The sequence below is a fragment of the Musa acuminata genome, chromosome BXJ2-11, assembly GCF_036884655.1.
Source record: "Musa acuminata AAA Group cultivar baxijiao chromosome BXJ2-11, Cavendish_Baxijiao_AAA, whole genome shotgun sequence".
In the NCBI taxonomy this organism is placed as follows: domain Eukaryota; kingdom Viridiplantae; phylum Streptophyta; class Magnoliopsida; order Zingiberales; family Musaceae; genus Musa; species Musa acuminata.
In genome coordinates, this window is record NC_088348.1 from 28995001 (window position 1) to 29019244 (window position 24244).

Here is a 24244-nt window from a genome sequence, read left to right on the forward strand (position 1 = left end):
GCAACGAGCTCATAGAAGACCCGCGACGGCCGGTCGTCCGACATCTAAAAGAGAGGAAGAATCTCCCACTGACCGAGAGAGGCGGAGGGTAAGAAGAAGAGGTGGAAGGCTTTACTGAGGCCGAGAGAATCTAATCGGATCGACGGGACTCGGATTCGGAATCTTTCTCGAATCTCTCGTTTATTTGTTTATGATTAAGTTTATTTTTTATTTTTTTAATATTATTTTGCTTTAATTGGTCTAAGAAAGAGATATCAGTTAATCAAAGAGATTTACATGTTAAACTTCTTAATATATCATAAATCAATGTATTAGGACTCTCAAAATTAAGAAATTAAATTAGGTTAGTAACTTGCAATACAATTATTAGAGCAATACACATGAAAGAGATTTGACGAATTCTAATAACTAACAAATTCTAATAGCAAATTCGGAATCTTTTGGTTAGGTGTGAATCTAATATATTAATAATTAACAAATTCTAATAACAATTAACCTTTGGCAAAAAAAGAAGAAGAAAAAAACAGATGAAAAATTATGAGTTTGACAAAGAGAATAAAATATCAAAGACAGAAATCCTATGTAGATTTCATAGCTAAAGGCAGACATGAGGTTTAATCATAAATGGATACTGACAATCCCATAGAGAGAGATATGTTAGTAGTTTTGGCTATTATTTGTAGATAATACAATAAAAAAGACTTTCTGCAACTGTAACAATGCACATAATTTGGACGTCTTCAAACTGACATAAGTACTTATTTGCTATCAACATAAGCTAATAAGATCGACTGTGAAAAGGCAGATTATTATACATGCCTCTAAGAAGTGTAATCATTAATCAGTCTTCATTTAGACTAAGAATTGTTTCCCAACTAGTAAACAGCATTCTAGAAGGGCATCCTTTCTTTCAAGTACATACCCCAAAAAAAGTGCAGACATTATAGACTGGCTTCATCAGTTTATGAGTTTATGTATTAGAAAATCTAATACAGCATCACAGCCAGAAGTTCACTACTTTTAATCTTGTGGAAGTTTGATCAGTACGACTGCAGAAGAGAATGGTCATATCATTCCAGCCATGCAGGCATATAAGTGCTCACACTGGTGCCAGGCATTTGATCAGGTTGGTATCTGCAGGAATCATGGAGGAGGTGAGATTTATGTACTACAGCATCCTTATTCTGACACTGAAACACTAACAAATGTGGCTGAGGATGAGAAGAAATGTATTCGGAAAGGATACCCAATCTGTGGAGTGGGTTGACACTCCAATGGGTAGAATAACCCATCACCATGTGGCTGCTGAGCTGCTGGATGGGCACTGTTTTCCCATAATTGTCCCCCATTAGCATGGCTGCTCTCCTCCAACTGCACTCACCATCCGTTGTTGTTAGCTTTTTCCTTCATAACATGCGTTATAGCAATCTATATTATATACCTCGATGCATAATATACCTTAAATGTTCCTTGTTCAGAATAATTGAAAATTTAAGCTGCATTTACATCAATATGACTATCATAAAACGACGAGAATATTATATCCATTGAGATAACTGTAATGCGATTTGCCTTGCATATACCATGATATAAAACGCCTGTTAAGAAATGCAAATGATATGACAGTGTAATTGTGTTTTGAAGATAGGTAACTAATGTAGCAGCAAAATGAACTGTCAAAAGGGAGATGGAGAGACCTGATCCAATGTGAAATCTACTCGATCAGAGTTTGCTAAATGACCTTCCTTGTACATCAAAAGAAAAACCTGTTTATTATTCCATTTCTTCCTAATGTTCAAATTTCAGTTAGTGGAGAAGTAAACTTTGGTTCAAGTCTTACCCTTTTACATGATCTTACATGACCACCTAATATCTTGTATGGGGCAAGTGTTCAGCCATCTAGCAAATTGTACTGTCAGTTACAAAGTGTGTCCTTGAATAAGATAAGAGCTACTTGAGAAATATAAGGTGATCGACAAAAGTAATTTAGAAGTGTCTCTTAACCTTGTAAATAAATAAGGGGTGTTCATGATGTTGGTGGAATTGAGTAAAAGGCAACTCTCTCTTCTTTCTGTTTATTACTCGCCACGCTTCCATTTCTAATCATCTCGACACATGGTGGCATGTATAGGAAAATTGTCAGTTCTTAAGAACTCTACCTTCATAACAATGCTTTATTTTCATTGTTGATCTTATAACCAACTAATGATTGCCAAAAATTTATGAATAACAATTGAAGATGTAATAGACAATGCTACATATTTTGTGTCCAGTTATAAAATTATCATTTATGGAAAGGAACGTAAAAACCGATGCAATAAAAATCGATGTGTTCTTAAGTATCCAACGTGGTACATATAAGACTATCCATATGATTTGAGGCTGTTCTTGTTTATTGACAAATGAAGAGGCCTCTTTTCAGGATTTTAAGTTTGAAATAATCTAAGACGAAGATGACGAGAACAGAAATAAACAAAAAAGAAGCTATTGGTCACACTATAAGGTTGTTGTTATAAGTTGGTACTGTGGTGAAGAACAATGAGGCATCTTACCCTTCTTCTGAGACCCTTGTTCGCTTCACAAAGCAATTGCTCCTGTTAGTGAGCTGCAAAATTAGGTTGACGTTGGAAGAATGCAATAAAAATTTTCTTGAACTTACATACCCTCCTTTGAAGATCGGTCAGTTGGTCAAGCATTTGTTGTGTCTGTAAGAAGATAAAAGAACAAAGTTAATCATCAAGCTAATGTTGCCAAGGATACCTGCACATTGGTGATAATACTTGTCATGAATCTTTATGATCCTAATGCAGCGACAAGGTTTGTATATGTTTAAGAAACACTCGAATGAGAAAAACTATTACACTGCAACGGAGGATTAATATTAAAATGCTTGAATATCAATATGCATACCCTCGTGGATCTAATTTCCTTCAGTGACATGTCCAGTTGTTTCTCAAGGTAATCAAGCTCCTTGATACTTAATGATCCCAAGTCCTCACCAAGGAGATTCCTGTAATTGGACCCAATCTTTCAAATATTAGCAAATTAGACAAAATATACTTTTGCATTTTCATAATAGTAAAAGTAAAATTACCTTTGTGATCTTTGTAAAGCCTCTAGACGTGCTTTAAGTTTTAAGTACTCTTGACGACTGCTTTGAACCAACTATAAAAGCAACCAACATTTGGAGTATTATATAAGTACTATACAGAAGATGTTTTAGGTGCACAACAATTAAAAAGTGTTATTGTTTTCATAACTTGTGATATCCAATTTCAACTGATAAATAAACATTAGAAAATTTTCTAGTATGAGATGTTGTTCATCATGCATTGCAGCAGCAAGCCGAACATTATATTTCGTAAACTTTACCTTGGAAAATTTTTAATATCTAACTCTTATGAGGACATCTGTGTTATTTTGGTTTTTCATATGCATCTATCATACTGGTCTTCATGGTATCAGTCTCTTTATTTACAAGATAAGATTATATTCAATGATCCCTCCCAGATCTTCTTTGCATACTCGGTCATCCTTTTCATCTATAATTTTCAAGGTGATCAGATGTCATGAAAACAATTAACTAGTGGATCAAATAACACGCATCAATAGTTCCTCCTAATATTTTCTAGATGTCATCCTCTCTCTCACGGAACTGGTCCTACCATCTTGTATCTGACTTTAGCACATGCTATCAAGGCAGTGCATTGAGAATTGCATGCTAGACTTTAATAAAGTAGATGAAAAAGATATTTTTAGAAAAACTATATTACAAGTGTTAATTGCAAAGTAGAAAAACTCATGTACCTGATTCTCCTTTGCTTGTATAGTGCTTTCTGACCCTCCATAGCTGCACTTTTGATACCTCTCAAGTGTTCTCATCATGCTACAAATGCAAATAATGGAGCAACACGAATGACAACTATGTTAGATAGTGATAAACTATTTTATTTAATTTGCATGACTACATATGAAGCACAAGAGTACACACTGACAGTATACATGGCCATGGAGAAAGATAATGTCTCCACAACCACTCATCATATCTTTCTTGCACCCAGGACTTTGGGCCAAAACACATCTAAAGCCTCCATTTCTATAGTACTTTTGTAATAAATGATTAAATTACATGGAATCTGTAGCTCAAATTTGTCAAAATTGAAATTCTTTGATGATACTATATTTGAAGGACAATCTATGACAGATAAAAAAGATAGCAAATATGTAACTTGCTTGACCTAGTTTTGGACTTATTGTCTGTTTTACAGCTTCGGTTTAGTCTAGTTCCTTTAAAAATCCTTATCCTTTCCATTTATCATGTACCAAAAAAGGAGTATATTAAGAATATAATTGAAATTGATTCCATCCCATCTATCATTTGAAACTTTTATATAAAGTGTAGCCCAATTAATCATTTACCATAGTATTTAAAACTGTCCAATAAAGTCTAAAAAAATAAAGCATGGACTATCAAAATTGTGATAAATGGATCATATTATATGTGATTGTAAGGAAAACTCACTTGATATCATCCACATATGAAGAAACACACTTTTACGAAAGGAGTAACATAATAACATTTTTTAATTTCAATCTTAATAAAAAAGATAAACCATGTATGTCCAACCCGAATAATAGAATTGAGGCTTTCTATATTATTTTCATACCTTGTAATACCAACATTGCCTATCTATGCTTTTTGTCTATTGACATGAATTTCATAGGTATTCGTTTCCAAACTATTAAAATATCAATGTAAAGAATTATCCATTCTTAAGATGTTGCTTACAGTAACTGGGACCTTTTTATTTTGTATACTAAACATTATAAAATCTTTATGCCAATGTGTATATGTATGGAACTAGAGACTCATACTTATCATTACAAAAAATATGATTAAATGTCTTAGCATCAGTGGGGCACGTGCATATGTAAAATTTCAGGATTTTTAAGTGATACAGCTACATATAAAAGTGGAAGTTAGCAACTATCTCTTTCACAATCTTATGAAAGCGCATGTCTAATTTTGAGTCAAATTATCAATTAATAAATCATAAAAAGAACACCTTAGAACAGGTCGTTTTTTACACCAAGCTATAGAGTTCATGTCTCCATAATCTTTAATCATGATTCTTATTTGTTTATACTTCGTCTTTGCCTTCTCGTTTTCCTAGTAAAGCCACTGGAGTTTTAGATTTTTCATTTTGTGCGTAAGGAATAGCTTCTTAGAAAAACAAAATAGTTACTATCTATAGGCAATTCATCCTAAAGAATTGTTCAAGTTGCTTCTTTGACAAACTAATCTCTCACTGGTAGCTGTTAGCTTTTCATCAGTTCTTTGATATGTAAAACTTGTCAGAAATTTAGGATGACGAATCTGAATCAATCTGATCAAGGTTAATATATATCAGGTCATACATCAATTCAATCTAAAAATTATTTAAAATTATAGATTATAGGTCAAATCTAGTATATATAACTTGACTCTTTCAATCCTTAATGATATAAGATTATCCTCTCAGTCTATTTCTCTTTATTCCCAACAAAACTTCCAATGTCTAATGATGAGAAGCCAAACAGTTAGTTACATAATCTCTTCTATTCAACTATAATAGTATAACCACTGTTTTCCTATCACTAAATTTGGAACATTTTTCCTAAAATTTTTCTCTTCTATTGTAGAAAAAAATTTGGATGGAATATAATCTATTTTATTTTAGCTGCTAAATCTTCACAATTTGTTCATGTTAGGTGGGTAATATGCTTCATAATTGGATTGTTGTCCTGTATTCAATCCTACATTTTCCACACATTGGCTTACCTAGATGAACTTAGAAAGTGACTTTAACATCTTCTAACCATCCGTTTTGTTACATACTTTTTGCCTGATACTACACATCTCAATTGTTAGTCAGCCAACAATACATAAGGTACTATATTCTGTTCTTCTTTGCATAATTTCCTTAAAACTTGGGATCACATACCAAATAATTCTACATAATGTCACACTCCTGCTCTCTCATGCTTTGGCTTGTTCCAAAATATTTAGAGCCTTCTTATTCTCAAATTACATTATCATCTGAACCCAATGTGTGCTTTACTCTTTGAATTTTAACTTGATCATTATGCTTTAGAGCAACTACGTTTGTATATGTATTATATAAACATGATGTGCATGGTATAGCCTTGAAAGGTCATATGCGTATTGTATATTTTCTCGCACTTGCCATATTAGAAGACTTCCCCATGAATTCCTTTATTATTGATGAGATCAAATAACAATTAAGTAATAACTTTCTGCATGTCTTGGCGCTTATCATCCAAGGCTCCTCCGGAAGTTCAACAAACATACATTTTCTGTGTTAATTCCCTTATGCCTGCATCAGTCACCTAGGATATGACAAGGGGATTTCATATAGCCTAACCCGGTACTAGTACTATGTTACAGAGCATTCTTCAAAGGGGAGGACTAAGTGTAATCGCTTCAGCAAGTGATGCTAAATGAGGAAGTACATCGGAAGGAGTTGCAGGAGATATGATTAAAATGGTGCACATCGGAAGAACATTTGAGCCACTGAGGACAGAAAGTAAGTTGATGAATGCTTTCGTCATCCATCAGAAAGGAACGAGATTCTATGTACTCTCATTATCCAAAGGAAACAAGTAATCACAGCTTACAAATGGCACGAGGCAATCTATTGACCAATGTGCCGACGACATCAACTCCTACTTAATTCCTGATGCATGATTCTCGATGTAGAAGGCAAAGCAGAATGAAGGAAGGGGATATCACTTTACTTGTTAGCTTCTGAGTTCAAACAGACAGGTAATAGTGTTCCAATGATCAGATATAATTTAACTGTGATGACTGGAAAGCCTTAGAACAAAAAAATTAAAGGAAAAGCTCTCAGGAAGGAAAAGTGAGGAGTTTGATGAATCATTAATGGTCTATATTGAAAAGAATATGCAACCGATACAAGCATCTTAAGAAGTGTTGAAGAACATCCACAGATATAAGACAACTGCACATACGTAGGACTCGCAGTGTTCAGCAAGAGAAAAAAGAGAGAGAAAAAAGTTTAGAAATAGTAGTGAACATATATTCTGAGTAGATAACATTCTAAATTCCAGAGTTCAACCTTAAATGATTTCAACTCAGGATTTGGTTCAACCGTGCAAATGGCAGATCAAAAAGAAAGATGAGAACATAGCAATCTAAAGACCAAAATGAGAGAAGTAGAGGAGATTCGACTAAGGATCTGAGAGGAGCCTCACTTTAACAATTAGGCAGATGGTAAAGGCTATATAAAGATATCTTATTGCCAATTTTTTGTGCAGTTCAGTTAATAGAAGACTTCTATCGATCATTCATTTTTCCTTTTTAAGATGGTGAAATGTTACATAATAAATTCATAGCAAGCAGTTATTCAGAGAACTGTATATGAATTAGGAGACAAAGATCAGATACATAAGGTAAGAGAAAAGCAAATGAAGTAGTGGAAACATGAACAAACTCTAAACCCTACTCCTTGATCTGAATCAAAGAAACCATTTTTAAACTTTTAAATATGCCATAATAGTCTTAACCTCTTCCTGCATGTTAGATCTGAGTTTTTCTCACTATCAGTAAACAAATTGGTACGAAAGATCAAAAGAAAACTATAAATAACAAAGAGAGACAGCCCCTAAAGCATCATGATATCCAACTTTTTACTAAATAAGGAAATATATAGAAGCAAGCAAGCAAAGGAACAGTTTTCCTTCTTAGTTCGGCAGCTAATCCTGTGGCCGATCTGATCTGCTTGAAGCAAATCTCTCTACATGAAGAGCAACAAGAACACATCTGTAATATCGTTGGGAGATAGAGAAGAACAAAGGAGGAGGAATTGATACTACCTGGAACCGCTGCAGAACTCATAGAGCTTGCCGCGGCTGGAGAAGACGATGACGGCAACCTCGGCATCGCAGAGCACGGAGAGCTCGTAGGCCTTCTTCAGCAGGCCGTTCCTCCGCTTCGCGAACGTGACCTGCCGGTTGATCTTGTTCTCGATCCTCCGTAGCTCCACCCTCCCCCTCCCCATCGCGATCCCGCCCCGCCCCGGGCCACCGAGAAACCTAACCCTAGAGGAGAAGAAACGAAGCACTCCACCTCTTCTAAAGCACAACGAAGAAGAACGAGATCAAGAAGCAAAAGCCTCCCCTTTTGCTATTTATAGCATGAGAGAGACTGTGTGCTTTGGAGGGGACGTCCTCTGTCCTTCGGACCACGCGTCGACTCTTCCACCACTCGTTCCGCTACGCATCGACCCGAACAAGTGATTAATGTCCACCGTTGCCTTCCGTCCGTTGTTTCATCTCGTCCGTCCATGCTCTCGTCAGGCCGTAGCGGGCCTTAGCGGGTCTAAAATAAGCGGGTCCCAGTGGGGCCTCCCCGTCTCGTCCTCACACGAATAGGTGTGCTCGTGGGTAGCTGCTCGAAACGGGTACGAACGGCGTTGCTGGTGGTGGTTTCCGATCCGAGCTACGTGTCAATTTCTGGAGCGTGGAGCGTCAGTATTTTTTATACTTTAGTATATATTATAAAATAGCGCGCGTAAAAGTAGGTCGTAAGAATTTGCGTGTACGGTTTGGCTGCTGCTGTCATGTGACCGCACCTTCGACGTTGCAGTCTGAGGATGTGACGTGCCGCGTATAAATAAAGATGCGTACAAAAAAGGATCACACGGCCGGGGCGGGCCCACGCTACACCAGCACATGGTTGGGCCTGTTGGCCTAATGAGTTGTCCCGCCGCTTCATCAATCAGCCTCTCTTTTCTCGCTCATCCTTTTTCTTTTGGATCATAGTACATGTCAATGGATGGAAGAAGAGTGTTTACTTGAGTCAAATTAAGTCTGGTAAAATAGTTTTTGTATTTTGGGGATGAGTTTATGCCAAATTTATACTACCATTTTGATACTAATGATATATGTGAATCTAATTGGATATTTATATATAATATGGTGAATTAGGTATCCTAGCATAAAACGCATTTACTGTATGTTCTTTATACTACATGAGCCATTAATATGCTAGTCAAATTTGTCACGCAATTAATTAGGGGCTATGAACAAGAGAACAATGGTGTTTGATTTGTCTTTAGCATAGAGGCTGCAATTTGTGCATTTCCCTATGCCATCACAAACGTACAATGTAGGTGTTCAAAATCTTAAACTGGTGGCTTTGTCAACATCCATACCAAATAACATCGATTTGATATCGAATGGTTTGGCATATCTCATGCGTTGACATAATTGCATGAATCCACGGCATATCTGTCACGATTAAGATGATGAAAGTGACAAAGTTGACTCTGGAAGTAATGCAAGCCAATGAGAATCCTAACTCCAACCAGCAAAAGTGAAAACGACAGAACAGAAGGGAAGTGATACCCAAACTTTTCCTTCCATAACACTGATGTATGTTGTCACCATTGCAGGTTGATCGGATACCAGAGATTCTGATATGATGATTGTGGGTAATTTTGTTTCTTTCGTTCTGCCTGATAACTCTCAGCTTCGCCAAAGCAATCAAGACCCAGAGAAAGAACTAGGGTTATCTGCACAATAGACAATCCTATAATGATGAAAAGTGAAGCATATATTTCATTCATCTGGTATACAACTAGATTTTGTGTGCAGATTACACGATGCTGTTTCCATGGATTATAGCATGCACACATTCTGTACAACCATCTACAAGTGCCTGATTACAAGAGCTCAGAACCATCATCAGTATATCTGCACTAGGGTGGATGACAGTTCCTTCTCTTCACAGAGACTACAAGAATTTACAGGACTACAGCTCTATCTGAAGTTTAGGAAGTAGGAAGTGATGAATCCCTGAAACCACCATGCTTTAAGGAGACCATCGAGAAACGTGGTGGCATTGGCCTTCTCAGGAGGTTTAGGGGATAGAGCAGGACTCTGCTTCACTTTGAGAGCTGCATGCCCGATCATTCTTCTAAGTGAATCCACAGCCCTGGCATCAATGAGATTGCCTGACATCTCTGACACGTAGAAAGTGTCCATTGCTTTGCCACCCTCTGTTGTGATCTCAGCCCTTCTGATGGACAAGCCACATTCTCGAATTATGCGAGTGATATCAGAGAGAAGACCGATCCTGTCCTCAGCATGCAACTCCAGTTCTAGTCCCTGCGGTCACGAGTTGCAACCAAGCTTAGAGAATTATGGACTCCAGAGACGTGCATTAACTTGTACTTGGCAAAGTATTTGTACCTCAGATGCTCTTCTCTCGATAGCTGCCTCGAGATGCTGTATGATTCGCCGTCGTTCAGCTTCTGAGCTCACCGGATGGCCGTCGCTGGGCCTGATGTAGTGTTCCTGTGTGCCAATGTCGGTTTCAGCAGAGCCTAAATAGCTTCCGGTGAGAACTATCAAGAGGCAGTCAAGTAATAATACCTGATAGGCTTCACTATTTCCTGCATCAACTGTGCCGTGATACACTGAATACTGCATGTCAGTGAGAGCACAAAGAGTATCGAAGAGAAGCTTCGGTCGATCCTTAGACCGCACGGTGACCACTGTGTAATCTCTATCGGAGCAATTCAATACAGTAACTTGAGTGCTTGACTTCTTCTTGAGCTTTTCTGCCACCACAGAATGCTCGAAATCCCGGTCATCTAACATCAGCTGATGTAGCCTTCGCTCTGCGTGGGTGAGCCCAACTGAGACCGTCATCTTTGCAGTGCTCGAATCGCTGTCCCCTTTGAGAACATTGAACAGAAGCGCCTTGATTTTGGAGAGGTGATTTTTTAAACAATAGAGGATCAGTAAAATCTGTATATTATCCATTTTCTAGGATCACCATCATTCACATATAAGTATGGCGCCTGTTCTATCACATGCCAATAATTATGGGCTGGCATCCCTCTTTGCATGTATCACAACTTAGTGGAAAGCAAGACATCAAAATGGGAACAAGGCTCAGCATGCAGAGAAATCATGGTTATTACAAGCAGAAGTTATTTGGAGGAAAATATACAACAAATCACCCATATGAAGTTCAAGCCTGGTTAGTGCAGGCTAACACCGAGCAGCATTCCAGCAACTAAAAGTTCTAGCAAATAGTACAAAAAAATATATACCCAAAATGAACAAATGAAACAGTACATTGTTCACAGAATAAAATAGTACAGTCATGTGAATTGCGTCCACAAATGTTGCACATTCCCATATTACTCAACTAAAAGGAAAATATATATATGATGACTTAACAAGTACCAATTTGATAATCAAAGTTAAGAAATTAAAAATTAGAAGTTGGTGCAGAAGGTTTAAGGACAATGAGATGGATGATTGATGTTTCAAAGAAAGATAAAATCCAGTCTAAATTAGATGTATCTTCAATAAGGATAAGATGAGCAGGATTCCAAAAAGTTCGCCAGAACATGCCCCAAAAAGATCTTAAGTCCATGTGTAACTGAATTCGAAACAGAAATTTTAGGAAGAGAAGAAAAAGTCCAGTGAAGACTTACAAAACAATAGATGCTGACACTTCATTACCTGTGATAACAGAGCCTGCTGTAATGGATCCATGTAGTCAAACCCTATATGTTGTTACTTGTTAGGATGACTGTTGCAACAACAATCATTGAAGTATTGATCTAATGAATACATACCATGCCACAATACTTGTCACAGAACCTGGGCATGGAACAACATGGACCCTGCTAGCTTGTGACAGGCATGCATTTGTGTATTTATAGTCCTTCTATTTCTCGTGTATATTGAACCCATTAACAAAACACCCCACAAGTTATTGGGAAATGACATTACTATATTTTCTCTTCAACTGCCTGAAGGAGGCTTTCTTGTACATTAAGATGCTTCGATCATAAGGATATTATCACCACAGTACATGGTGCTCCAACAACTTGGCGAAATCTATATATGCCATTGGCATCAATGACACCATATCAGTGCAGCCATTAGAGTGAATCAAGAAAAGGACAAACAGAAGAAAAGAACAGAAATAATTGACTACCGCTTATATAGTAGCCAACGGAGATTCCTATTAACGCACTATCATATGAAAAGAACCATTTGGGAGCAAGGATTTTTTGCACCAGGTGGAGAAGATGTTCAATTTGGGAATTCTAAACTTGTGGTATATAGTCTGTATCAAGTGCAACATACCACTCTAAATGAGGACACATGACGAATGCCCCAAACTTGGAAAAGCCAAACCCAATTGAAAGTTTAACAACTGACTAAAAATCTAACTTTGTTGTTTCCTTGGGCATACCAGTAGAGGTAACTTTTGATCATGAAAGACATTGCAAAAGACCCCTTCTCTCTTGAAACTTCTTGCACATGCCTTTCCCATCAAATCTGAGGTGGCCATAGTAAAAGAGGAGAGAAGGAAAAGGTTAGTCCCCCTTCCCATGTTTTTGTTTCTTATCATCTTTTGGGAAGAGGTCATTTGTCCTAATTTCCTGGTCAATCCAAGCAAATGTACAACCAATAAGGTATCACTGCCAATACAGAATACAAAATATGGTACATGTCCAAAACCGAAACTAGATTTGTAGTTCAGTCTACACTCTCTCACTGTAGCAACACACTGAGCCCCTATCCTTCGGACGCAAAACAGGCTTTCAGTTGAAAAAAGGGGGGAAAGCTCTAAGGCAGTTAACTGCTTCAGTGTTTTTGAACTGATTTTCCTCTAAACAAGAAATAAGGAGCACATACTCCATGTTAAAACATGTTTTGTTCATGGAACAGCACATACATAGCTATGAATACCGAACAAGAAACCTTACTGATCATATATTAAAAAAAAAGGGTAGAGCATGTTATTGTAGTGAATTTCTTAACCACTGACAATTTGAGTTTTTGTTACCACTCTACCATATCTAACATAAAATAAATTTAGTAAGATGCTAAAGTAGTCTCATCTCTAGCACATGCCAATATACTCTAGAAGTACGTGGTTTTCCTAGTCCCAAAGTATCATGAATCCCATGTCAAGCAATCAATTCTAAATGACTTATGCATACAAATGAGATGTGGCTACCATACAACAAACCAAAGTTCCACCAGAACAAGAAAAAAAAAAACTTGCACTCTTCTTCAGACACCAAAGGAAAAGGAATGGAGGAATAAGAGAAGAAATCAACGAAAATACTTCATTTTAGTTTAACTATTACAGAAATCAGATATATGTCACCCTGCCACAGCTCAATGCATTTATTTTTTTTGACATCTCAAACCAACGGCTTAAAAAGAAATAAAGTAGTAAAGTATTTAAATTCATTACAAAAACTTTATAATTAACCTGCTCCAAATTAATCCTGTAAAGATCTGGGGATGAAGCAGCACATAGCAAGTCACAGGACCAACTGTCATAAGCAATATCTCTCCCCATCCTAACAATAGTAAAGCCAGTAATTAGAATGATGCTATACTCAAAATATAAGCCAAGATTTTTGAAGCAAAAGGAGCAATGCTGCAAGCATATTTCATGTAAATAGAACCAGGAAGCAAATTTCATAATAACCATAAAATGATTTTTTTTCTGACAGAAAAAAGAGGGAGAGAAAAGGGGGAGGTTCCAGCTAAAGAATAAATTGCTAGATCCTTTAATAAAAGACACATGACAGAACAGCAAAATATACATAAATGATTTATAGTTTGAACATATAAATGAAACCACTAAATTCTTCAAGCTACCTTATTTTTTAAGCCTTTGATCAAAGTAATAATAATAAATAAGAAGCCACCTAAAAGTAAAGCTTTGATACATAGGTGGTCCTCTAAGACCTATCAATGTGGCCTAGAACAAAATCCCATAGGCACCAGGAGCTAGGAAATGCCAGCTCAAGAGAGTAAGCCTAACCACCTAAATAAAAATGCAGCTGCTAGCTACAGTTCGTCCAGATTACTGCAAGGAAGGCCAATTAACAGATTGTGATTTAGCCTCCTTCCAAAGGAAGCACAAAGATTTTATCTCCTTCCAATATTGAATAATTAACAAGTCACCAAAACATAAGCTTCATGAGGTTTACTTTAGAATATTTTTGTAAAATTATTATCATGCTCATTTGTTCTCCTTCCTAGGTTTTAACATGTTTGTCAATTTTAGGTGGAATATAAAAGCAACCCTCAATATGTTGTCTCAAGTTTTTTGTCAGATCATAAATGAGATATTATATAGACAAATATTGAATTTAAAACTTTAATCCAAACATGAGATATCATTACGTATGCAAGATGACTACAAACACCAAATCACGTGTGTAGCCATCTATAGAACACTCAATCATCAAAATAAAAATTCAAACATCTACCAATCCAACAAATCTAATGATCATCAAGATCCACAACATCATCAACATCATACATGTTCTCATCTGCTCTCCCGCTTGTTTTATATCCATCATCTATTCTTTTGTTTTGTCAAAATCAACTTCCTCCACTTCTACGTCCACTACCCTTGAACTTGATGCTTTTGCACTTTAGTCTTGCTCGTCGTCTAAAGTATGACCTTGTTTCCCAATGCTAGTAACCTTACTGCAACACCCATGTCAAATTGTCATCATGCAAAAAACAACATCAACATGTTTGAACCCATCTCCCCAACCATCTCTCATGGATGCTAGGGATGCTGGATGCAAGGAAAGGAAGGGAAGAGAGGAAGTGTGAATAGAGGACAGTGGCGACGGAGCATCCACAAAGAGAGAGGTGAAAGAAGAGAGAGGATAGAGGAAGCGAAGGGAGAGAGGAGGGAAGAAAAGAAGGGACCTACCTGCAAGCAAATATGATAGAGGCCACTGATGGATGAATCCCTTGACCATAAATCCTAAGGCACAAGCCCTTGATCTTGAACAGTTATTGACTTGGATCAGATCCTACTGCCAAACAGTTTTTGGATCAAATTTGGGGGAATCGAGTCTGTAGCCATGCAGAACCAAGACAGGCACCTAGGATTCCTAGCATCTTAATTAGACAGGCCTCTACGATTCCTAGCATCTTAATTGACACCTAGGCAATTGCTCGAGCACCTCTAAACAACATTGGACCAACACACAACCTAGGAGACCTATCAACAGAAAAAAAAAAAATGCAGCATAACAAGTCTTAACAAGGGAGATAAATTTTCCCAATATCTGACGAATTAGTTATGAACCTATTGTCCTTCAGACTTATTATAGAAGTTTGTCTTAAAGAACCATGAAAACCAACCAAAAACTGACTGAAATGGAAAAAATTGATATTTTTGTTCATGGTGAGTTTAGTAGAAGGCTCAGGTTCATCTCATCTTTAATCGGCTGAGATTAGCAGAAACCCCAAATTGTCTCATTCTTGAGCCAGCTTAGGAAATAACAGTTCCCTTTGTCATTTAAGCCCATGGATGTGCTGTTAAATCACGCAAATCACATGTCAAACTAAACAAATTAGTCCCAATTATGCATGATTTAGCTTTGAAGAATAAGTTTCTGTTCAATATAAGCAGACAAACATAAAGGCAGCAAAGATACTTGATAAAATAATAATAAAAACATATACCGGCAACATCATGGTACAAAATAGTTACCATCCAGAAAGAAAATGAAATTGTGGCCAAGAGAAAAAAGTGAATTTAATATCTTGAAAATTAATTTTTTATCAGTCTGTTGACCAACCGTGGAATCCTTAAGCTGTAGTGACTTCCATATTTTGCATGTAGACACACGGATCGATCAGCACACAGAAATGCAATTTTTGAATAGTCATCAGCTAGTACCTGTTCAAAATTTCCTATTAGTTCATGCAGAAATATTTAACGATAAAGATGATAACAACAAAATTTATCATATGGAACCAATCTGTTGCATGCATAGAATAAGAACTACAACAATGTAGTTGAATCCATCGTATGAAACCAACTAACAGACACAACGCAAAGCATTAGAAGAACCACAAACAACAGAACCATCCAAACAAAAACTATACTTAAGAACAAAGTTCAAATGTAACATGTTGGTAGCAGCCTAGCTGGTAACAAAATTATAATATATATATATATATATATATATATATATATATATATATATATATATATATATATATATATATATATATATATATATATATATAAACAGGCATTTGATGATCAATCTTACCTATGGCACTTTCTGGAAAATTGAGCATGACACAATATGGAATTTACAGCATCATCTAATATCTAGTCTCAGCTTCTTTACAGGAGAGCTCAACTGACAATTTTCTTAATATTTTAGTCCATTTGTTGTATGTTTCAGCTTTACAAAAGATGTTACTCATTTCAAACTTACAATTTAAATTGTTGACTTAGCCTATGATAAAATCTAACTTTACCTACTATATGGACTAAATTAGAACCTTAGTTGCATCACTTGGTCAGAGAAACCAAACTTACAACATACTGAACTAAGACCTTAAAAATCTATCTACTTGGTATTTGGTAACTACTGCAATCAATTCCAAACTTAAGATTTTTATACAGGACTTTGAAATTTGGCACAGCCATCAATCAACTGACTGCTCACATGACATTATTCAAACTCAACCTGAACTTGGAACAACAGAGAAAACAAGTAAAATATTTTCAATTGTTTAAACCTTGAAACATACTTGACTACTCGAGTACAAATTTATTCTGCCTACATCTGATTCAGCAACAATTAACCCAAAACTCCAAAACAGACCCAAAAAGATGACAAATATGATCCAATATAATGGTCTGGAATTCATTCTAACACAGTCAAAGTACATTGGCTTTCTTCTGGTCCAGTTTGATATGTATCTTGGCTCTGACATCAAGATCAATTTAGTAAAGAAGCTAACTAACCATGCAATCAAATATAAACAATTTACAAATCACCAAATTAAAAAGGTAAACATTTAGAAGATTAACCCAAAACAAATGCAAAATATGACCTCTCTGTTACATTAGTAAAACTATATATCCTAGAAAACCCGAGTTGCAGAAAACACATAGAAGTAAAGCTAGTAAAATACCTGAAAATTAATAATTTCTGAAACAAGGTGCCTTTCAAACTTCAATGACAATTCTCTCAGCTCAAACACTTTAACTTGAGGAGGATAAATACCTAACATCAGAATTTACTGCATATGATAAGCATATAGAGATCCAAACAGTGAATAAGACAAGTGTTTTCAGACCTTTATATATTTTAAATCAAGTGACATTATACAATCATGTCAAGGATGTGACAAGAATGAGCTCATACATGGATTGGGCCTAACGATCATGGACAACAAGACAGGTTGAATTGGCATTAGTCATAGTGATGCTAGCAACTCAGCACTTCGAATCAAAAGGTAAAACTCAAGTAAAAGAAGCAAACTATTCAATTCTTCTTTGATTTTTTATACCTTATTCAGCTGACAAGAATAGGTTAAAGAACAACAATCCATATTGTCTCAACTCCCAACTAACTTTTTTCCCTAAGATATGAAAAAAAAATACAATGGTCTGTTATCTAATGCAACCCCATCCAAGCTTATGGCTCGCAATAAAAAAATCAACATAAAGTATGCATAAATGAAGCCACCAACATGCTGTGCTAGGATATAGCAGATCAACTGAAAGGTAAATCTGCATATTCAAATACTGAAGCATCTCTAATAGACTTCATTTCTCAATCATGAACTTCAAAGTCACCTTCACAAGTTCCATCCATGGTTCTAAGACTAGTTTCGACACTGACACAAGTACTTTGAGTGGACCAGTTCAGTACCTGTACAATGGGGCATACCATGTGTAGGTGATCAGTTTGGATCAAGGAGGTGGCCACTAACCCAAGTTGAAAGAGTACACAATACCCATACTCATCTTGAGATTAGAAGAGAAGAGGTGGGGAAGGAGGAGAATCATTCAGAAAGGAAGGGAGGGGGGTTGGCTGCGATGCAACAAACAGAACAAGGTAGCAGCGATGAGGCAGACAGGAGGAAGCAACAGCAGTGATTCGACAAGGAGGAAGACGAGAGAAAGAGAGAACCATAAGAAAGATGCCTAAGAGAGAGAGCATGTGGAAGAAAGAAGGAAAGAAAGCAAACCAAGAAAAAGCAAAATATGTGTGGTGGTAGGTCTACCACCTGATACAGTTATATATGCTGGATCAAATTTCAACCGGATGCAACGAAATTGTCCAGTCCATGTACCAACTTGGCTCGAACAGAGAAAAGCTAACCCATATCGACCAGTACAATCAGTTTTCTGAATCTCAGTTTCGTCATCTGTGCAAATTTTCATTGTAGTTTCAGCAGCTATACCTCCAAGAGACTCATTTCATATCTCTAAACATTTGCCACCGACCAAAAAACCAAAGGGAAAGATGTGGCCATAAATAATGGTAGAGGCAAAATAGTACATATTTTTCTTTTATTATTTTATTATTAACAACGCAGCCAAGGTGTATGAAATAGGAACGGTATTAGGCGTAAGGCCCAAGCCATTCAAACAAAGAGAATAGCAGCAATCATGGAGACATTTGGGATCAAGAAATTTTAAGTAGATTTTTTCTAAAATCAACTCACTAACATAGTTGACAATAACTTATTCTAATGAGTAGCATACTTAAAATTTTTGACAATGAAATGTTACAGGTCAAGTTTTGTATGCTTAAAAGTTGGAGAAAGCATAAGTAAGAAAGTGATTTATGTCGGTTAGAAATTTATTATTATTCCAAAATCCAAATATAATGCATACTCCATCACAATATAAAAAATTTCACATATTAAGTCATAAATATTAGCATAACATGTTTTAAATAGTCAGAAACAGATTATGCAGAGGAGCAAGAACAAAAATAGATAATATGTTAAGACAATCCATCATGGGCATGTACACATGCATTCATATGTCAGTGCATAAACACATAGACACATATACACAAAGGCAAAACAAACAGAAATCTAATAGAAAATATATTTGTACATAAAAGTTATCAACACATGTTAATTTAGCTATTCATACCTGATGCAATGACATAGTCACCATCAGGAGTCACCTTTATCTTGGTAGTTGCAGTCTCAAATCTTAAATCTTGAATTAAGTCCACCCTCTGCATGTAATCTGTTTGATGATTCATGAAAAATCTTAATCAAATAAGCTCAGAAAATTTGTCAGACAAATATAGAAAACAGGATAACGAGACTTGTATAAAATAAGAATAAAGAACAAATCTTTAACAATAAATCTCAAATTTGTTCAACAACGTCTTTGATGTTTCTGCAGTTGCTGGGAATTTGTTAAATAAAAGAAAAGAAGATTTGCATTGAGTTGAAATATAAAATGCAATATAATATGTGACAGAAAGGTAATGAACTGAAAATCCAACCTTGACTTGGTCAATAAAGAAAATGTCTTTTTCCTTACTATCTGATATCCCAAGACAGTAAAAGGGTATAAGTGTCGTTATAAGTAATAACTAAGTTCAGGAGCAAAACAAGAAAAAGGTAACACCAAAACACGATAGCAGTCAATATAGTTTGAACATATGTAACATGAATGACAAATTTATATATACAGCTCAAAAGTGGGTACAGGAGGGAGCAAAAAGTCATGTGTTAAAAGAGAAGAGATTATCATGTTGTTCTATGACGTAGCAATTAATCAATGACAGTAAACATGGTAGAGACCGATAGAGCAATCTTCGCTATTATCCCTGGATTTGCAGCTAAATTTGGATTAATCTATTGTATCCAGAGAATACAGTAGGTATCATTTTTATAGAATTTGATAAATGATTGCTCAAAGATATTCTGAGAACTTAATTAATTTCAAATGCTCTTCTTAGCTATATATCAAATTTCACAAAGGTGTATTTATCAGGGGATAAAAGGAAAATCTGTATCAGATGTAATCAAAGCCATTGAAATTCACCAAATCAATACAATTAAACCATCACTAACCATCTTCCTTCAAACACATTGGTCCTTGTTTTAAGGGGAAACAACAGCAGTCTCACACAATGCATATATCAACCACGATTTATATGTTTCATTGCTACTGAAATTAGTGGCTCTGTCCCTTTGGTCTCCGGTCTACCCTCTGCTTCCCTCACCATCCCTTATCCATCCTATTGGCACCACTAATTGACACCATGATAGAGAGAACCATCCATAGCCGTTCCTGACGCTAAACCCAAGGCCAAACTCCCCTTGTACAACAACGAGGAGTACCTCGACACCAACATCGAGAAGTGCATCCACATAGCAGAAGGCAGGGTACCTCAAACTCAACAAAAAATCCATCAAGTGTTTTCCTTTACCTTTGTTCCAAATTACCTTCTGTTCCAAGATCTCCTCTTTCTAAATCATATAGTAAATCTTAATACAATGAGCCATTAGTTTAGAACAAGTCAAATTTTTTTCGCTGATGAACAGAGAGGTGTTTCTGATAAAAAATTCTCTTAAGAACGTCAACAGCAAACATAATTTCAATAGTTAACTGCGAGGTCGAAAGTCTTCTACCAAGAAGAAGGCGAACATGATAATAAAACGAGAGAGAGGATGTAAGAGAAGATACCTTTGTCTTTGCGAAGGGCTCTGAGCTTCTTGGGCGGAAGCCAAGTGGCCACGGAGCGCTGGCTCGAGAGGGAGTAGAGCTTCACGCCATTGATGGAGGTGGACCTGATGTTCCCTCCTCCTTTGGATGTAGAGTTTATGGAGGTGGACCTGATGACCTCAAATGCAAAAACATCACAAATGCTTTTTAGATTGTTTTCCTTTGACTTTCTCGAATCCTGGATTACTCTCTTAAACCCTAGAGAATATCTCATCAACAACTCACTCGAAAAAAATGTTGAACCAATTAATACTGTTCTAGACTTCTAGTTGATTGTCCAGTTTGCCTTAGACTTAGAAAAGACCAGGAACCTTAAACTAAAGGGAAAGAACACGTACCTAATGGGTTCCCCGTCGAGTTTGAGGCGCTCCGCCTTCTGCTGGGCTTCGATGGACTCGGGAAGGGGGGTGCGCTTCTGGATGACGGCGTCGACGCATGCCTCATCTTTGTGGGAGGAGACTGGGGAGGGTTTCTCCTTGGGTTTAGCCTCGTAAGAACCGCCACGGCCGACGCTCTTTCCCATGTCGGCAACCGGCGGCGACGAAACGACGAGGAAAGGCGGCGAGGGCGGCAGACGGGAGATCGAGAAGCGAAGGGAGAGAACCACCGGCGACAGCGGCAAACGAGTATGTAAATCGTTGACGCCTAAATGCGCGGTGACGGCGGCTGTTTCCCTAAAAGAGGCGACGTGTTCAATAGACTGACGGTTGAGATTACATTAAATCGGTGAAACGAACGGTCGTGATCACAGTCGAATCAAAAATTTTCTTTTGGTTCTTTGCTAACGAATATGTTTTCTTTCGATCGATCCGTTAACTGTCTTTTCCCTCCCGCTTTCAGGAATCCAACTTCGAGCCCTTCCGCTATCTCCTCCACTTGAGTGCTCTCTATCTTCTTTTTCCTAATCGGATTCGAGGCGAAAGATCCGATCCACTACCGATCAGCATTGTCATATATCTCTATATTGTACTCTGTTCTGAATATAATATATCAAAAATCTGAATCGATATGACGAATGATCACTTATGATTCTAAATCAGATTTTTTTTTTCATGAAAAGATAAAATCATTTCGTTATATAATCTCTTCTCTCTTGTCACTGGTCGCCATCATCTCCCTCGTCCTCTGTTAATCTTCTTTTTTTTTATATTTATTTTTCTCTCATTTTTTCTTATATTGTCACTCTTCTCGTTCGTCTACTATCATATCTTTCTTTTGTCTATCTATCATGCTTATTTTTATCACTTATGTTATTATCATCCTCTTTCTTATTTTTATCGCTTAGGTAATTCTACAAAATTTATACAATAAAACATATTTTAACACAATTCATTGAATAACTTTTTATATGTTTATTTGAGAAAAATGATTAACTAAGACCATTGTGTAAATTTTATTATTTTTGCTCAGTCTTTTTTTTTCTTTTGAAGTGGTGATAATTATGCTATTTTTTATCTATTTATTTATTTGGAGGAGATTCTTTAACTCTTTCTCATATCAAAAGCAGTACTTATTGATTTTAAAAACTAAAACTATTTATTGGTTATATAAAAATAAGTTAATATTATGATTTACTTTCATCCTCATTGATTTTATTAGCTAAAACTATGAACTAGTTAACTTAATTGATAAAGATCTTAATAGATCACCGTAAATTAATTAGCTCAAATCATCATTCATATTTTAAAAAAAATATTGAATATAAATATAAATATCTAACTATCATGATTATTGCCTCTCTATTGTAGATTAATAATATCAACATAACAATATTTATACTCTTGCGCTTATAAGTGAACATTGTCAAACTCATATTTAGAATTTCATTGAAAATATGATAAATTTGAATATACATATTAATGGATTAACAACAACAAAAATTTAATTACAGATTTAATAGGAGTTGAAGAGATTGTTTAGGGACAGTCGATGTAGATCGTTAGCATGTCAAATCATACACCTATAAATCTCAAAAAAATAATAATATCATGATCGAAAAATATATGTTTATAAGCCAAACACAATTTTTTTTCTCGTGTCTACTAATTTTTATAAAATATTTGATTTTAGATTATTAGCATTTTTTTTTATCATGGATCAAATTAATTATTATCATGTCTACCAATTATTTTTATCATAATTGTTTTATATCCACTATATTATATAGCTATCGTTAAGAGAATAGTATGAATTGAATGGCACAGTGATACAATACATACAATATAATAAGTAATATTATTATATGTTAACAATATACATATTTCAATACGATTCATCAAATGACTTTTTAGAAGTTTATTTCAGAAGAATCATTAACTAATATTGTTATGTAAATTTTGTTATTTATGTTCAGTCCAATTTTTTTGATAGTGGTGATAATTATAATAATTCTTGATCTATTTTGTTTATTAGATCGAGATTCTAAACTCTTTCTTACATCATAAATAAAAGTATGAGATAGAAAAAATATTTATTGATTTTAGAAGCTAAAATTATTTGATCGTCATCCTCTCCTCTCCCACCTCTCATTCACGAGTTTCATTTATACTCTCTCTATCTGTGGATTGATGACGACTCGACTATAATGGAGTGATCCATTAAGACAATGATTTGATAATTTTTTTATTTATTATTTCTAATTTATGATATAAGAATTATGTATAATCATAATTTAATTTGATTCTGGAAAAGATTTATTGGAGCTATTTTTTATTTATTTGGTCTTTTAAAGAATCTAAAATGATATTTCGATTCCATTGCTCTGTTAGATTCAGTTTGATTCTCATATCTACATGTTCTTCCCAAAACTCTTTTCCTTCTGTGTCGAAACAAGTCGATCTAGATTTTGACATGTAATGAATCCTTGACTTAAACTTGTATTACGATCCTATCTTAAAATTTTAATTAGATACAATGAATAAAAAACAAATTAAATTATTTGAAAAATATCCAATATATTCTTTTAACAACATCCATGATTTATGTTATGATCTTAAATAAAAGTAACTATTATAGTATATGTCCAAATATTTCAATCATACAAAATCAAATATATTAGACTCAAATTTAGAGCTACACGTATAGTGTTTTTGAGTGTAAAAGGATTTTTCATCTACTTCAGCTAGTAAAATTCCAAAGTAATCTCACCCTTGTAAATACCGACTGTTTCCTAACCTGTGCAGGGTGAATTCTACCCATTCTATGAAGAAGATGATCATAGAGAACCGACAAATCCGTGCAGAATCTGAGCAAATGTATAGACTCAGGACCTGACATAATAACTCCGTCCACTGGTCCTCTTTCAACGCATTAAAATCTACCCACTGCGGTAGATCAAAGTATTTAATCCATGAATCCACAAGCTCGTCTTTGTTACTGCTTCCAATGGCTTCATCCTTATCTGACGCATTCTTACCGAACCAAGAGCTTTCAAGACACCCTATATCAAAGACTACGACACTGCTGTTAGAGAGTTGAAGACGAAGTCCCAGTCTCATGAGCCAGCTCAGGTTGGTCCTCTTCTGCACCACATTTATTGCTCTCTTGTGTTCCTCAGAGGTCATCTCACTTGTTTGAGGACAAATTACTATGAATGAGATGAACTTGTTCAAACCATTCACGGTTCCTTCA

General features: G+C 35.8%; 3 protein-coding genes across 3 annotated transcripts; all 3 read right to left on the minus strand.

The window, feature by feature from the left end:
- Nucleotides 1-792: 792 nt before the first annotated feature.
- On the minus strand, nucleotides 793-8155 carry LOC135626677 (MADS-box transcription factor 8-like). The gene is made up of 8 exons (XM_065132170.1): nucleotides 7897-8155; nucleotides 3808-3886; nucleotides 3095-3165; nucleotides 2911-3010; nucleotides 2664-2705; nucleotides 2553-2594; nucleotides 1247-1371; nucleotides 793-1134 (listed from the first exon to the last, which is right to left on the minus strand). The coding sequence occupies exons 1-8, from the start codon at nucleotides 8079-8081 to the stop codon at nucleotides 1071-1073; spliced, it is 708 nt and encodes a 235-aa protein (XP_064988242.1). The 5' UTR covers nucleotides 8082-8155; the 3' UTR covers nucleotides 793-1070.
- A 1491-nt stretch (nucleotides 8156-9646) lies between these two features.
- Nucleotides 9647-10800, minus strand: LOC135627259 (ACT domain-containing protein ACR4-like). The gene is made up of 3 exons (XM_065133280.1): nucleotides 10459-10800; nucleotides 10276-10380; nucleotides 9647-10191 (listed from the first exon to the last, which is right to left on the minus strand). Exons 1-3 carry the CDS (start codon nucleotides 10735-10737, stop codon nucleotides 9844-9846), a joined length of 732 nt encoding a protein of 243 aa, XP_064989352.1. The 5' UTR covers nucleotides 10738-10800; the 3' UTR covers nucleotides 9647-9843.
- Nucleotides 10801-10901: 101 nt separating this feature from the next.
- On the minus strand, nucleotides 10902-24177 carry LOC135627586 (uncharacterized). Its single transcript, XM_065133710.1, has 7 exons — nucleotides 23884-24177; nucleotides 20953-21314; nucleotides 20576-20724; nucleotides 19022-19120; nucleotides 17041-17132; nucleotides 15684-15784; nucleotides 10902-13427 (listed from the first exon to the last, which is right to left on the minus strand). The coding sequence occupies exons 1-7, from the start codon at nucleotides 24175-24177 to the stop codon at nucleotides 13214-13216; spliced, it is 1311 nt and encodes a 436-aa protein (XP_064989782.1). The 3' UTR covers nucleotides 10902-13213.
- Between the last annotated feature and the right edge of the window lie 67 nt (nucleotides 24178-24244).

Excerpts from the sequence above, each read along its gene's own strand:
- LOC135626677 (XM_065132170.1), bottom strand. The coding sequence starts at position 8,081 with ATGGGGAGGGGGAGGGTGGAGCTACGGAGGATCGAGAACAAGATCAAC. Across the intron at positions 3,887-7,896 it reads GAGTTCTGCAGCGGTTCCAG|CATGATGAGAACACTTGAGA; the intron begins GTAGTATCAATT and ends TTGCATTTGTAG. Across the intron at positions 3,166-3,807 it reads TACAAGCAAAGGAGAATCAG|TTGGTTCAAAGCAGTCGTCA; the intron begins GTACATGAGTTT and ends TTGCTTTTATAG.
- LOC135627259 (XM_065133280.1), bottom strand. The coding sequence starts at position 10,737 with ATGACGGTCTCAGTTGGGCTCACCCACGCAGAGCGAAGGCTACATCAG. Across the intron at positions 10,381-10,458 it reads GAAATAGTGAAGCCTATCAG|GAACACTACATCAGGCCCAG; the intron begins GTATTATTACTT and ends ATTGGCACACAG. Across the intron at positions 10,192-10,275 it reads TCGAGAGAAGAGCATCTGAG|GGACTAGAACTGGAGTTGCA; the intron begins GTACAAATACTT and ends TCGTGACCGCAG.
- LOC135627586 (XM_065133710.1), bottom strand. The coding sequence starts at position 24,177 with ATGACCTCTGAGGAACACAAGAGAGCAATAAATGTGGTGCAGAAGAGG. Across the intron at positions 21,315-23,883 it reads GGACGGAGTTATTATGTCAG|TCTATTGAACACGTCGCCTC; the intron begins GTCCTGAGTCTA and ends CTCAACCGTCAG. Across the intron at positions 15,785-17,040 it reads CAGAAATTATTAATTTTCAG|GTACTAGCTGATGACTATTC; the intron begins GTATTTTACTAG and ends AATTTTGAACAG.